This window comes from Microchirus variegatus (genome assembly GCF_963457635.1).
Source record: "Microchirus variegatus genome assembly, chromosome: 5".
NCBI classification, from domain to species: Eukaryota; Metazoa; Chordata; class Actinopteri; order Pleuronectiformes; family Soleidae; genus Microchirus; species Microchirus variegatus.
In genome coordinates, this window is record NC_139806.1 from 18,003,231 (window position 1) to 18,017,074 (window position 13,844).

Below are 13,844 nucleotides of genomic sequence, written 5' to 3' on the forward strand. Positions count from 1 at the left end.
CAGAAATATCTATTACCCTATTAAAATGGGCTCGAGTGAGAGCAGTAATTATTTGCAACCTGCATCTGGAATGATGAATGGCATTGTGGGTTTGTTCAGCCCAACACACATCTATCTCTGGTTGCACAGGAGGTCTGCGCCCATCCACACTCTCCGCATACCCCTCCATCTTCTGACTAGGAGTCTACTTCAGAGTCCAGGAGAGCGTTAGGCTGAGTGATGACCTGAGTGTTTGTGAGTGTGCGGAAGGGATTATGCCTGTGTGTCTATGTGTGTTTGCCCTTTTAGAAAAAGTTGCTCTTTTCAGATTCCAAAAGACCATTTTGAGCTTACAGATTGCAGCGAGGCCGAGGTTCTAATAGAGGTGGAAATAGAGGGCGAGGACACTGTCATGTTAATGAGGATATTGTTTGGTTGTCATTGATTAAAATGTTTCCCCCAAGGCCGCAGCATTCATGGCACTAATAAAAAAAAATCTAATCGCTGATGTGATTAAGAGATGCATAGTGATTCATGACAATAATTGTACTGGGGGGGAATATAACTACTCATGACCTCATAAACGTGTGGGCTACAGGAAAGTCAATCGCTGGTTTCATTACATAGAAATTAGGGCAAATTCAACGTCTCTCAACAGACAGTCGGTAATTTATTTACATATGTATAACTCGTGTTATTTAAAATCCATAAAAAAAAATGCAGAAAGCCTTTGGTTACCCGTTTGCCTGTGACCAAGCTACAACAGTGACTAATGGTATCATTAAAATCACATACCTGCCGGAGTCCCTGTGGTTAATGACTGTCAGTCGCTAACAAAGGTGTTTCCGAAACACCACGGAAATCATTGCCTGCTACACGTTTAATTTCAAGCCAGCACATCGCTGCATCTGCAGCATTGACATTAACAATGCATGGCTATCAGTATTAACTTCTAATCTGCATCCAATAAAACACAAGGCTTGCCTTTCCTGATATTATCGGCTGCAGTAGACATTAACAAATGGCCACAATTGGCTATTTTTAAAAGTGTATTACAGGGCTTAAAATGAAAAAAAAAGCACAGTAGTCTTTGTAAAACAAATACAATTGCTTCATTTGAGGGCATTCATTAAGACACCAGACGGCTAATGATTAAACATCTTACAAGAATGATGATCATCATATGCACATAAAAGCTCACTAATGATTGTAATGAATGTGTCGAAAAAGAATGACAAAATAGTGTGTGTGTGTGTGTGCAGCATATATTATCTAATTATCCAAGTCTCACATTATCCAGTGGCACTGAAGTTAAAACCTCTACAATAACACCGACTTTACGGCTTCTTTTCATTTACTGGCTACAAGGCAGATGGCTAGAACATGTGCAGCGGTTTTTTTGTGTGCACTTCTTTTGAACCTTGGCCAACCACAATGTTGACATATGAGCACACAGTCTTTGTCACTTATTGCAGATGAATGTGCCAACACGTCCAGCGGAGCACTTTTAGCGGCACTTGACAGCACAGACAGATGCTTGCCGTCAATGTATTGAAAGAGGTGCGTCCCCTTCTGGATGATAAGGCAATAACCCCTCACATACAAAGTATGTTCCCCGACAACAAATTTACGAGCTATTTTGCATCTGCTGTTGCTTCCCACTGACCATGTTGAGTATATGTTTGTAGTCCTTGTAAAGTGACACATTAAGTTTTAATTAGCAGGCATTCATCCAGTCTCTCAGAACACCTGCTACAATTTGGGGAACTAGTCATCTGTGAATGTGCAGTGTGCCTAATAACCATCAGTTATTTGATATGAGGGCAGAATTGATCGTTCCACCTTTCTACATCCATCAGTCGATCTACAGAACACATGAGTAATGCTGTAAAAGTGGTTGATGTGGTGTCGTCACCTGGTGGGTGGATGTGGCGGAGGGCATCAGCTGGACTTGTGTCACCCATTGCTCCTGAGTGGTGGAATCAATGGCCTTAATCAGCACCAGAGACACGGGGAGCGTGGACTCCTTAAGACTTCTGGTGGCGTACAGGACTCCATCGGCCTCTATCCGGAAGTCAGAGGGGTTGCTGCATTCAAACCTCACCAGGCCACCTCGGCCACAGTCGAGAAACCTCACTGTAAAAGACAGAGACAAATGGATTAGACTTGAAAATCCTCCGATCAGACAGAGAGGAGGAACTCGAGAACTCGAAAAAATACAAGATAAGTACTGCCAAAATACTAGAAACTGAGACAAAGGCAGTGGAAGACGGACAACCAGACAGACAGAAGGTCCACAAAGGGATTCTGATTCTTCTTCTCACTCATGCATTATTCACTTCAAGCTGTGCCCCAAAGGTATTGCTCAAAACAGGTGCAGTGGAGGAGCAAGTTGGGGGAAATCTAAAGAAAACAGGGACTTGCTCTCCTTAATGAATATTATAAAGAATAAAAAAACAATCCATTTAAAACCTAAGGAGTATGCTACTGTAGATTGTCTAAATGTCCCACCGTATTGAGAGTTTCGGTATCCACTACAGAAAAGTACTATGAACATGTTGACTTCTGCTAAACTAGTCGTATTTATTATTCAGCTAAAGCCATTCCATGCAAGCTTTGTCCCTCATGACGTTTCTGGGATGTCTTCCACGGATGACTTCAGATCCCTGAGAGGTGCTCGTTTCATCAGCATGTTCACAGAGAAAACACACACCTATGCACAGGTGATATAGACAGGTGGCTCATGGGCGCTCGATTCCCACAGGCTCCTCAGTGACACGGGTACAGGCCTGGTTCTTCTTACAAGAGCGGCAGTATAACACAAACCTACACTACATGCATCCTGCATGTACACGTACACACACATACCTAGGAGCTTTACTGTGTGATCCTCTTTTGTGTATGGTTGTTTTTCCCCTGACAGGCCTACCTCATGTTTATAACACACAAAACGGCACAAAGAGAAAGATAAAAATACCTCCAGGCCACAGATCACAAAGTTACCATATATTGTTTGTGTGGGGGCTTCTGCTGGTGCTGCTTTGAATTATTAAAGCAGATGTGGAATTACTTAACAAAAGCCTTGAAGGAGGAGGGTGCCTAATCTTCCTTTGTGCTGCTACCTTGGGGACTCACTGATGTCTTCAGAGTATCATCTGCACTCTGAGTGCATTGAGTTCCTCTGGGCTTGGGGAGACGGATGCAGTAGATCAGTTTGGGGCCTAAAGGAAGTCATACATTTACTCCCAGACCTAATTTAATATTATCACCCAAACACTTGCAATAAATTCTGCGAAAGTGCACCTCACACCCTTCAACTAATAAATCTCTCAGTGATGACAGGGGTGAATTTAACAATATCCTTGCTGTTTGTAACAGTAGACAGGGTAAATGTTTTCAGAACCTTGGTTGAAGCCCTGACAAAGATGGACCTGTGTTCTCAGAGTGACTACAGATACAATAGCTGGGCTCAAAAGAAGGCAAACCTATTCTTTAAAATGACCACAGAGGCATCCCCATTCCCATGTAAACTGTGATGTTTTTAAAACGTAAGAAGAATGTCTGTGTGAACGAGAGCGAGGGAGAAAATGAATGAAACCTATGATTCTGAGTAAAGTTTGGGAATTGACTAGCTGTGTATTCGCAAATAGTTTTCACCCCGCCTAATAGAAAATGCAATCTACTTTATCAAATCTCAAACGGGGACACATTTTCGGTGAGGTTTTCATTATAGTCGACACTGACACAGCACGAAAGCAGCGCTGCTAACTGCAATTTGTTTTTTTTTTTAACCAGGAGTATTGCTAAATTGTCTAAATATTAACACCACAGAGGGTGAGATGGCAGTTCAGGAGAGATAGGAGTTCCAGTAATCGAGGCAACTGATGTCACAATATTTTCCTCTCCCCTGGAATACACTTGAGTGTGTCCTTCCTGTTCAATTACCAGTGGCCAATTAGCTTTATTTCTCTTTGAACCTGACAATGCTGCTGACATATGGTGGACGACCTTCTCTCTCTGAAGGCTTTGCCTTCAAGCCAGCCACCTGTAAAGTCAAAGCCTTCAAGCAATCAGCCTAGCCGGCCCAAGTCAGCAGATACTCAGACAGAAGGGGAATACAGAGTGAGCAGACTGTCAAAATAACTCACAATACAGCAGAAGAAAAGTCCACAGATTCAACAAGCTTCACTGTGCTGCTGGTGAGGATAGTCGAACACACACTACTCTGACTTGGATGTCTGAATGCCATACATTTTTTTGTTATGCTTGTTGCTTATTGTGAGGCTGAGGAATAAATCATTATCAAATAAAAATCACAAATTTAAGACATTTTATTGACAAATGAAAGGCTGATTCTATTGTTTATTTTGGGGGCTGCAACCCCATGTGATTATTTATTTGCCACAATTTAATTAATCAATTTATGTTTCAAAACAAGTTGATTTGATTGATTGTTGGTAATATAGAATATAATCTTTACAGTATTACATGTTCTGCAGTTTATGGACAAAACTAATTGGTTAGAATAAGAAAATATTCCACCTTTTTTTTTTTTTACTTGAATAAATATACACCCCAAATCACATCACAGTTGCAATATGTCAGCGAGGTTGCAATTATATACTTTATCCAAATATTTTTTCTATTATGATTTGAACCACAAATAATTTCAAAAATAAATGAACAATATCTCAAAGTTCCAGCCTCTCAAATATCAATAGTGGCCGTACTACATTCAGGAAAGTGTGCTGAAAACATATATTACCTATTATCTAAATCAGTTGAAGTTAAAGTCAGCAGCTCGCATGTATGGACACGGGTAGCACCAACAATTAAAAATAAATGACAATGTTATTTTAATGCTACACTATTTTGGTCAGTCATTCCATTCCACATTTTATTTCAAAGCATTACTCTGAGCAATTGTTAATAACTAGACACAGTTAACATTATGCAGCCTCAAAGCTGCAGCCCCTATTTCCATTTTCTGTCCTACTGCCACCTTTGACTATACATTTCCGCGAGCATGTGGTGAGATCCACTTGACAGCCGTGATTCCCATGTGAGTTATTTTTGACGGAGACACTGTTTTTTTTTGCACAGGGCTCCGACTTTTTAACACTGTCTGAAATGTAGCCATGGGGACACTTCTGAGAGGCCTTTCAACAGGCAGCCCCCACAGCAATCGCGAGACAAACTCCCTGCAGGCACCGCCGTTTCCAATGATAATGAATGGGAATGTCCAGCATGTGTCTATTCATTTATCAGGTGGACTCTTGTGGTTTATAAAAACATAGAAATGTGTCATATGGCTTAGCTCAAATCCTATCTGCTCCTCATGGTACAGGGCTAAAAGAAACCTTGGCTGCCACACCCTATCCGACATGTTTTCATGGTCTTAACGATAAGGGCCTCTGGTTTGGACAGAAATGCCGATGCAGCAATGGGGAATTGGGGGTTGGGTTTGAAAAAAAGGGAAAGGAGAACTGGGGGGGGGAAGCATGCCTGTCAGCAGAAAGGTCTGTCCAACTAATGCCCTGCACCGGGGCCCAAAATTACACACGACTCAACGACCCCATTCACAGCTTAGATGCGCCCCTCTCAACTGACAAGCAACACAAAAACCCCAGCTAACCTCTCCGTAGAGCCAGAGTGCTCCGCTATTGTCTGCTTTCTCACGTGATAACTCGAACTCAGACAGACACAAATAGTTAGAGAAGGAGATCGGCAGCGGCGGGGAGCGATACATTGAATTTGGACCATGAAATGTCAACGCTGTGACTTCATAGACGAGACGAAAATGTTCCACAATCTCAGCTTCTATGCCTGTCTGCCAAGTACGCTGGCTGCAAGTGAGCGGACTGAGAGTCCCTCTAATGTACTGTAAATGTGACAAGACTGAAACCCCCTCTTGTGAGATCATCTCAATGTACCACTATTCATTTCTGAGAAGTGAGGTCACTGGCAGCTGAGAAATACCCAGTGTAGGTGTTTCATCAGGAGCCACAGAGAAATGAAGACTCAGGCAAATACCCTGAAGGCATTTCACCAACCCTTACAAGTGGTACAACACCCCTGCCAAAATGCATTATTAACAAATGACTGCCAACATGTTGAGTACAGAGGGCTGCACAAGCAATGAAACAATGCAATATGAAATGAGGGCTTCAACTAAGCAGCATGACAGTTATAAGATCAGATCCTATGAAGCCCCTAGTGGAGCTCACACTCTGGCACCTTGATTACAACTTCTGTGATATGAAATTCACAAAGTTTCCACGCATGCTGAATCAATGTGAGCATTGGACGACCTTAGGCCAACCACAGCATATTCTGTAATTGCCTATTTATTGGACAAAATGCTAAACGCACAAACCTTTTGTTTTAATAAGATGACTGCTTTATTACATTTAATTGTGTGTGCATTTATTTTCCACATATTCCACAGCTTCAAGGCTGGTAAGTAACCAAATGTCACTGTGCAACTAATTAAATCCTATCCCTCACAATTATGGCCATTTCCATGGAGATGCTGAAAACATTCCAAAGAAAAAAAATGCTTTGTTGCTCCCAGATCCGCTGCATTCGATAAGTTCATTTACCATTTACAAAAAACATATACACCACGCACATTTAAACCGGTGATCGATAGTTTCAAATAATTGTGGAAAGAATAGTCGATAAATCTGTGGATGTTAAAAACATCATCCATACTTTTTTATTAAAACAACCAGCACTGGTAAGGGGGCAATCGTGGTAAGTGAGTTGATACCATGTTCCACTATTAATCTCAACCAGACATTTCTAAATATCCCTTTTATTTTTAAGAAGCTGAAATGCAGGGATGTGTTTTGAGGTAATAAAATAGGGTATTCTTCAGGAAAAAAAGCCTCTCTTTTACAAACTAAGCCCTGGAAGGCATTTTACTGATGCAGTGCACTTCAAACACTCAAAGCCTTCTATGCATATGCTACTAAAATATGTAAGGATTTGCTTCAAGAATGCAGTGTGTGTGCTCTGTACAGTGTCTCTAGAAATGAGGAAATCTAGAGAGGAACTGCATCAGAGCACATGTAACAGGCAGCTGGATCGTTTTCCCAGCTTGATTGCAGTGATCATTGCCCCAGCGCTTGGTTTGAGTTGCATGTGCATACTGTTGGAGGCTCCAAGATGCCTCCCTGTTTTGTTGTGTCGCAGTAATGATTAGACGGAAGCAATTCTTTTTGTAATTATTTATTCATTTTTCTCGGAAACCACATTGAGATTAGAATCTGTTCAAGTGAGACCTATTCAGTGCAGGCCTTTGATAATCTGCCATCACCCTCTACAGTTTGTCCCATTCCAACACATCAACTCCGTGCTTTGTAGATATTTATTGAGCCTGAATGATTTTGGAAAAAATTATTTCAAGTCAACAATCAGTTCCATACTCATTGTGTAGATTTTAGAATAAGAATGTGAAGATATGAATTGTTTCCAACAGGCATGTTTTATTTATAAATGCATGAAAGATGGAATAATCAAAAAGCATAGAATTGCAGCATTTGCACTTTTATAATCTGTCAAATTATTTGTTTGGTCCATTAAATATAAATATATTTAAAAATGTTGATTGGTGTTTCCCAAACCTCAAAACGATGATTTTCACAATGTCTTGTTTTGTCCATAAACCACACTTTTTCAGTTTTGATGATTTGTTTGTCAAACAGAGCAATGAAACCAGAAAACATTCACGTTTAAGGAGCTGACAAAATCCAAAAGTTGTGATTTTGATTTGAAAAATGATTCAGCCCTGGTAAATATCTGCTGGGTTTTAGCATGTCCAACCACTGTTATTTTCATAAACTTGCATTCGATGGGAGCCTCTTACTGTAGTAGCAGAGCACATTTCTCTGCAAAGAAATGTGCACAGACAGTTGGGCTCTTATCCTTTGAAAATTAGCTCTCAATGCGTTGACAGTGGGGGGGCACATTAGGGACATCACAATTATTCTTGGGGCATTGTTGGGTAAATGAAATGATTCTGTGTTTACCAGTACAATGACAGCAGAGCATTGTGTGGATTACTATGTCATTGGAGCCAAGAGCTGATAAGGCTAAGCTACATCCTTCTGCAGTTATCTGTGTGCAGCTACTGGGATTTGTGAGTTCTTGAAACCAGCGGCTTGATACAGAGGCTTTGGTGGTGTATTAAACTGACCACATTACCGGGGATGTGAAACACGCTTGCTCTTTATGATGTCTTTCAGCAAAGCTCCATGACCCCTGGAGAAGCTTACAGGTGAGACTCTTTATGAAATAAAAAAAAACCACCACATTTCCACAATGATAAATCAAAAAGCAGTAACATCTAACATCCTGAAATATATATACGTTTAAAGAGAATAAGGAATTAAAAGTTCAAAGGACAATAATTGACACCTTTAATCGAAAGAACTTAACACACCAAGCATATTGCAGGCGAGATTGTAATGCATTACTGTAATTATTAACGATTTGTGCTAGCGGAAAAATTCCAACAGTTTCTGAAAGCTAAGAAAGTTGCCCTTCGAAGCCAACGTGGTTATTAATGTCACTCCAACTATTGCAGGAAGCCAGCGAATCAGCATCTTTGTCACCAGAGAGGAGTTGGACAAACACTTGTACATAAGTTTCCATTGATTAGCCTGTTTTTGGACATGGCAACAAAGATTCAAACAAATGTTATTTGAAATATGTGCTATACTGTTAAAATGTAACTCATGTACAACTACACCGTTGTTTTTTCATTGCAAATAGTTAATACACTATTTCAACAAGCACTAAACTGTAAATAACTGCCAGATGTTGAAAGTTATTCCAGAAAAAAATGGCAAAAGCACTTAGCTCACAGAATATTTTCTGGCCCTTTTATGGTTAAGATAAGCAAGACAGACTTAGGTGTTGAAGGGTTAACAGCAAAAACTAAAAGCTACAATTACGACAATGATGTCAAAGTGTTCGGTATACGTGACCATATAATCAACAACACAGCCTCCTCTCCCTTAATCTAGGAGCCTTCAGTCTACAACACCCAGCTGGCAGGGCATCTAAGATGTAAATCAGAGTTATTGGAAATGAGGTGTTGAACTTCATGTCCATAAAAGATATTCTTTGACCTCAGAGCGTCATCTCATAAAAGGTCGCTGGGTGTTAATTGCTCTCTATACCCTAATTCACCTTAAAACTGCTGGCATTGGTCATTCTGTTCCCTCCACAAAGGCTTTGATGATTAATGGGGAAAGAAGGAAGGGATGGAGATGGAGAACAAAAAAAAGCCAGTGGGAGTAAAATAAAGCAATCTGTGGGAGTTTGCCTGCAAGAGGAAGGGTGAGACACCGAGATGTCTTTTAGAAAATCAGAACGTGGACAATAACCCATTTGAGATGTCCACATGCATCACTTTTTATTGTTTCTGTGTTGCTGGGTCATTCTCTGGCAAGCACACACCACAGTAATACACATTTTAGGAAATGCTTCACTGCTCTGTGCATCCACCTCTGCGGTACCACAGTGCTGCTACAGTTCTTTCTCAGGCATTTTCAACTGAGCATGAAATGAACTCATCTCTAAGCCTCTGGCTGGGTAGGAAATAACTAAAAAGATCAGCTATTGATCCTTTTCAATTATTATGCATCGACGGTGATGAAAACAAAGACACTACCGAAAAGAAAAAGGTCTATCATTTTGCACAGTCAGAAAATCTAATTTATGTGCTCACTTTGATGCATTTTCTCTATTTTTAATAAACTCAAAATCAAACACAAGCATATATATATATATATATATATATATGGTGTAGGATTATTTTCTTCAATATGTTTTGGGTTGGAGACAAGAGTATACAAGTTAAGCTGCCAGTGGCTACATCAACTTATAACCATGAGCTCTCACTCCTCTGGTTCTGAGCAGGTCTCATATCTTTTTATATATATTTTTTTCTTGAAAAAGCTGATCAAGAGGGCTCGGCTCTACAACTGCCTCAGTGAAACCTGTAATGTGACATGATTAGGTTCTTTTGATCTCCAAAGCTAAGACTCCAAGCTATTTAGTTCTTCCCCTTGATCATTTTTGTCAGAATACCATCATAAAATCAAACAGACAAAGCAGGAGACATGGAGCGGGTATGAAGTAACCTCTGTTGGAACGCTCACTGGGCCCGTAAGACTTTTTCGAATCACACCAGCAGAGTGACTCCCATCTCTTGATTTGTTGCTGAGGGAAAGAAACATAAACACACTGCTGAACAGTATCGTACCAGCCAGAGCGTTGGGTGGAAAAAATAGCAGAGGTGACTTGTGCAATTATGTCAATGTCTCATTTTGCTTTCACCGAGTGGAGGAATAATAGTGTTAAAATCATGTGCTCTTCAGCTTCACTGTCTCCATCTGTAGTAAACACTATCCATCAAACGCTGCCAGCCAATGCTATGTCTTTTAAGGAAGGAGCCTTTTGGATGAAATGCCTCAGCGTCGCCACTGCAACTCTCTCATTTAACTGAGTCAGACGTTTATGGAAATTGTATCAACTATCACTTATGGTTGTTGTGCAACAGGATACTCGCCGAGAATATGGAAAACACACTTGTCTCTATAGTTGACGATGGCTGGTGCCAAACAGAAACACCAAATTCTGGCCAACGTCAAATAACAGAGTGACTAATGGTAGCTGTGTGTTCAGCTACCGTTTTTGCATACATATTGATGGCAGGGGAATAAATTATGCTACAGGACAGGGTCCGAGACAATTTCTTTTCATTATTTTGTGAAGACTTGGTAATGAGCATCAATGGATGGGCTATAACTTTTGGAATATAAAAGAAAAAGGCTTACATTTTGTAAATAGCAAACCCAAGATCGTGATATGCCGCCCACAGACCCACAAGGTACCCTTCGATTCTGAAAGAGATGCACTGGACTCTAATGTAAACCCACTCAGAGTGTGAGAGTATTTTAAGAGAGTATGTATGAGAGTATGAGAGTTTATAACTAACTAATCTTATGCTATGTGTGAATATAGCATCAGATTATGAAAATTGAAACAGGAATTGGGAATTGATTGATTGGTTTCTTGTCATAATTAGTCAGTCACAGTCATACTGCAAATCTACAATTTGACATGGGACGTGTTCTAGAGCAGTTAAAAGGCAAACGGTACCTAGACTGGGACACAATAAACCACAGAGTTCATTAAAACTTTGTTTTGCACTGGAGAAAGGCTGAGCCAATTAATGTTCCAAGCAGACAAAGGCAAGTCCCAGACGCCTGACCACCAAGGAAGCAAGTGGCATGTTATGATTTTTTTATTTTTTTAGGGGGGGACGGGGTGTGTATGGTTGTATATTAGCATGTGATTAAACCCTGACAAATTGTCTAACCTTGTGTGTCACTGTTTGACACGGCTATTATTTAATGCAGAATATGCATCACTGCAGTGGTCACCCTCTCTTCATATGTGACAAGCCCCCCACCAGTACTATACAGCACTTATTAATAGAGCGTCACCATCTGGATCGCCTAAGACACACAACACCTCCCTATTTCAATCAGCAACAAAAGCTACTGGATCTACATGAAACATAAATGACCCAGTTTGGATTCAAATGCTTATTTTAACCCAAAAGAGACTAACATTTCAATTTAAATGCACAGCACCATAGTAGCTGCCAAGTTAGTCATATTCATAAGTGACTGGTAGTCAAGGCAATTTATTACTGTTGCCTGTAAAACAGAAACAAAGAGAGGAAAGCAACAAAAAAAAAATATCCTGTATATTAGAAAAAATATTATTAGAACAAAGTACCAAGCAAAATAGGTCAATTTGATTTGGTGCACACAGCGGTGCTGTGGAATGATGTGCTTCACTCCGCTTTGCTGCACTTATGGTATAGAATGAACTTCTGTGAGCTAAGAACCTGAGGTGAGATCTCATCTGCCAATATTAACACTCCACGGACAGAGTTAAAATTTCTGGGTTGTAATTAACAGGAACGTGATGTATCGTGAAAAAGAGTAGGATTTTAGCAGGCGCTCTACCTTCATTGTGAATAATACGGGTGCCTGCTTTACATAGACTGTCAGTCAAATACATGCAAATGACTGGCTCAGGTCAAGATTGACACACTCCACTGCGTCCAATTACAAACCTAACCACACACACAAACATGTCGGTTCTTTTCTTTTTTTTTTTCAAAAACCATGCGTGCACACACGTGCGCACCCACAAACACTTATACACACTGGCACACGTTTACAATTTCCCATTATCCCACTGCGACAGCACAGCAATTTGAACCAGATTCAAAAAGTGGGGGATTTTATACAACACAGAGTGTCTGTAAAGGGAAAAGACACTGAAAGATGTGATGCACTCACCTACTGCATAAGATGTCAAATAAAAGCCGGAGAAGAAGGCATGAGGATCTGGGACCAGCTCTGGGGGCCATTATGCCATGCATGGCACAGTCACAAGTTCACAAAGAGCTTTTGAGAACAAAGCTAATGGAATTCCTGCTTCTGTGTCTTTTTTCTTTGCACAAGTCAGGGCACGGGGAGGAACAAGGAGAAGGCATATGAATCCTCTTTGTTTGGGGGAAAAAACAGTGGGAGACAAAGGAAGATGAGGCTGACAGTGGCAGCTTCCGCTTCTCTCTCGCAGTATAGAACAGTAATTTACTGGGTCATTTGCACATTAGCACATATACAAACAATGTACTGTATGTCCGGCTTTAATGCTATATCTAGAGGGGAAGAATAAGATTTTTTTTCAATTAGTTTAATGACTTGTAGATTATTTTTTTATCCCGGTCGGAACCTGTTTTCTCCAGGTTCTCTGGGTTTTCCTCCCACTGTCCTAAAAAACATGATTTGTCTCTATGTGGCCCTGTGATGGACTGGCGACCTGTCCAGGGTGCACCCTGCTTTTCACCCTATGTCAGCTGGGATTGGCACCAGCTCCCCCCGCAACCCTCAGCGGTATAAGATGAATGAAATGATTACTATAAATCTGGCTGCAACTGACTATTACTTTGGTAAAGTACTAATAGAACAGAAATAAAAAAACAAACAAAACAAAGCTGTATTATCACAAGTTGGAGGCTTATCCAATAAAAGTGCTTTTCTGCACCGCAGAGATGCAGTGTTTGTTGTTACCACTGATAAATGCTAAATTTGCATCCGTGCTTGATTAACTAAGCTCAATAGCACAGCGTCTCTTACTAAGGTTTTAAGCCAGAGGCTGAAAAGGTAACAGGGGATTTAATATTCAGAAAGAATTCTCACACCCTTTTAATATTTTCTGACTGGCTTTTCCTGCCGTCTTTCATGCGCTCTTCTTCATGAGTGACTGCAGTCAGTGGCAGACAGTGGAAATGATACTTACTGCAAAGCACTGCAGTATCAAATGAAACATTTACTTGGTTTGGTTCGTTCAATAATAATATGTCACATCAACACTACAATTCTGCATCCGCCTTTTTTTTAAATCAATACCTTCAATTATGTTGAATAATCGTAACAGCCCTAACATAGGAAATGTATTTCCGAGCAAAGTAATATAACAGAAAGAGGAGGAGAGCGCCCTTGTGATGAAGTGGCTACAGGGACATGTCCAATATTTGTTTTCCAAGCATAGAAAGTGAGTCATCGTGGGGGGAAGACAGTTACAGCTACTAACTTGCCCACTTGCCCTACGCCACACACCGCGAGACTCCCTCCAAAAGCCCCTCATGAGCGAAAAACAAACCATCAATTGGAAAAACCCAAGGCTGTAAACTTTGGAAGGCTGCCTCCTCCGTAAGGTTGGGATGAAAAGGGGAAAAAAATCTTCTAAACAATGACGGCAAGAAA

At 40.6% G+C, this 13,844-nt stretch overlaps 1 protein-coding gene across 1 annotated transcript in view; it reads right to left on the minus strand.

Moving 5' to 3' along the window:
* cdh2 (cadherin 2, type 1, N-cadherin (neuronal)) overlaps window positions 1-13,844 on the minus strand; it is a 57,967-nt gene that overhangs the window by 19,450 nt on the left and 24,673 nt on the right. The window contains exon 3 of the mRNA XM_083889267.1: window positions 1,895-2,115. Coding sequence (XP_083745393.1) covers window positions 1,895-2,115 — 221 coding nt within the window. The remainder of the gene's footprint in view (window positions 1-1,894; window positions 2,116-13,844) is intronic.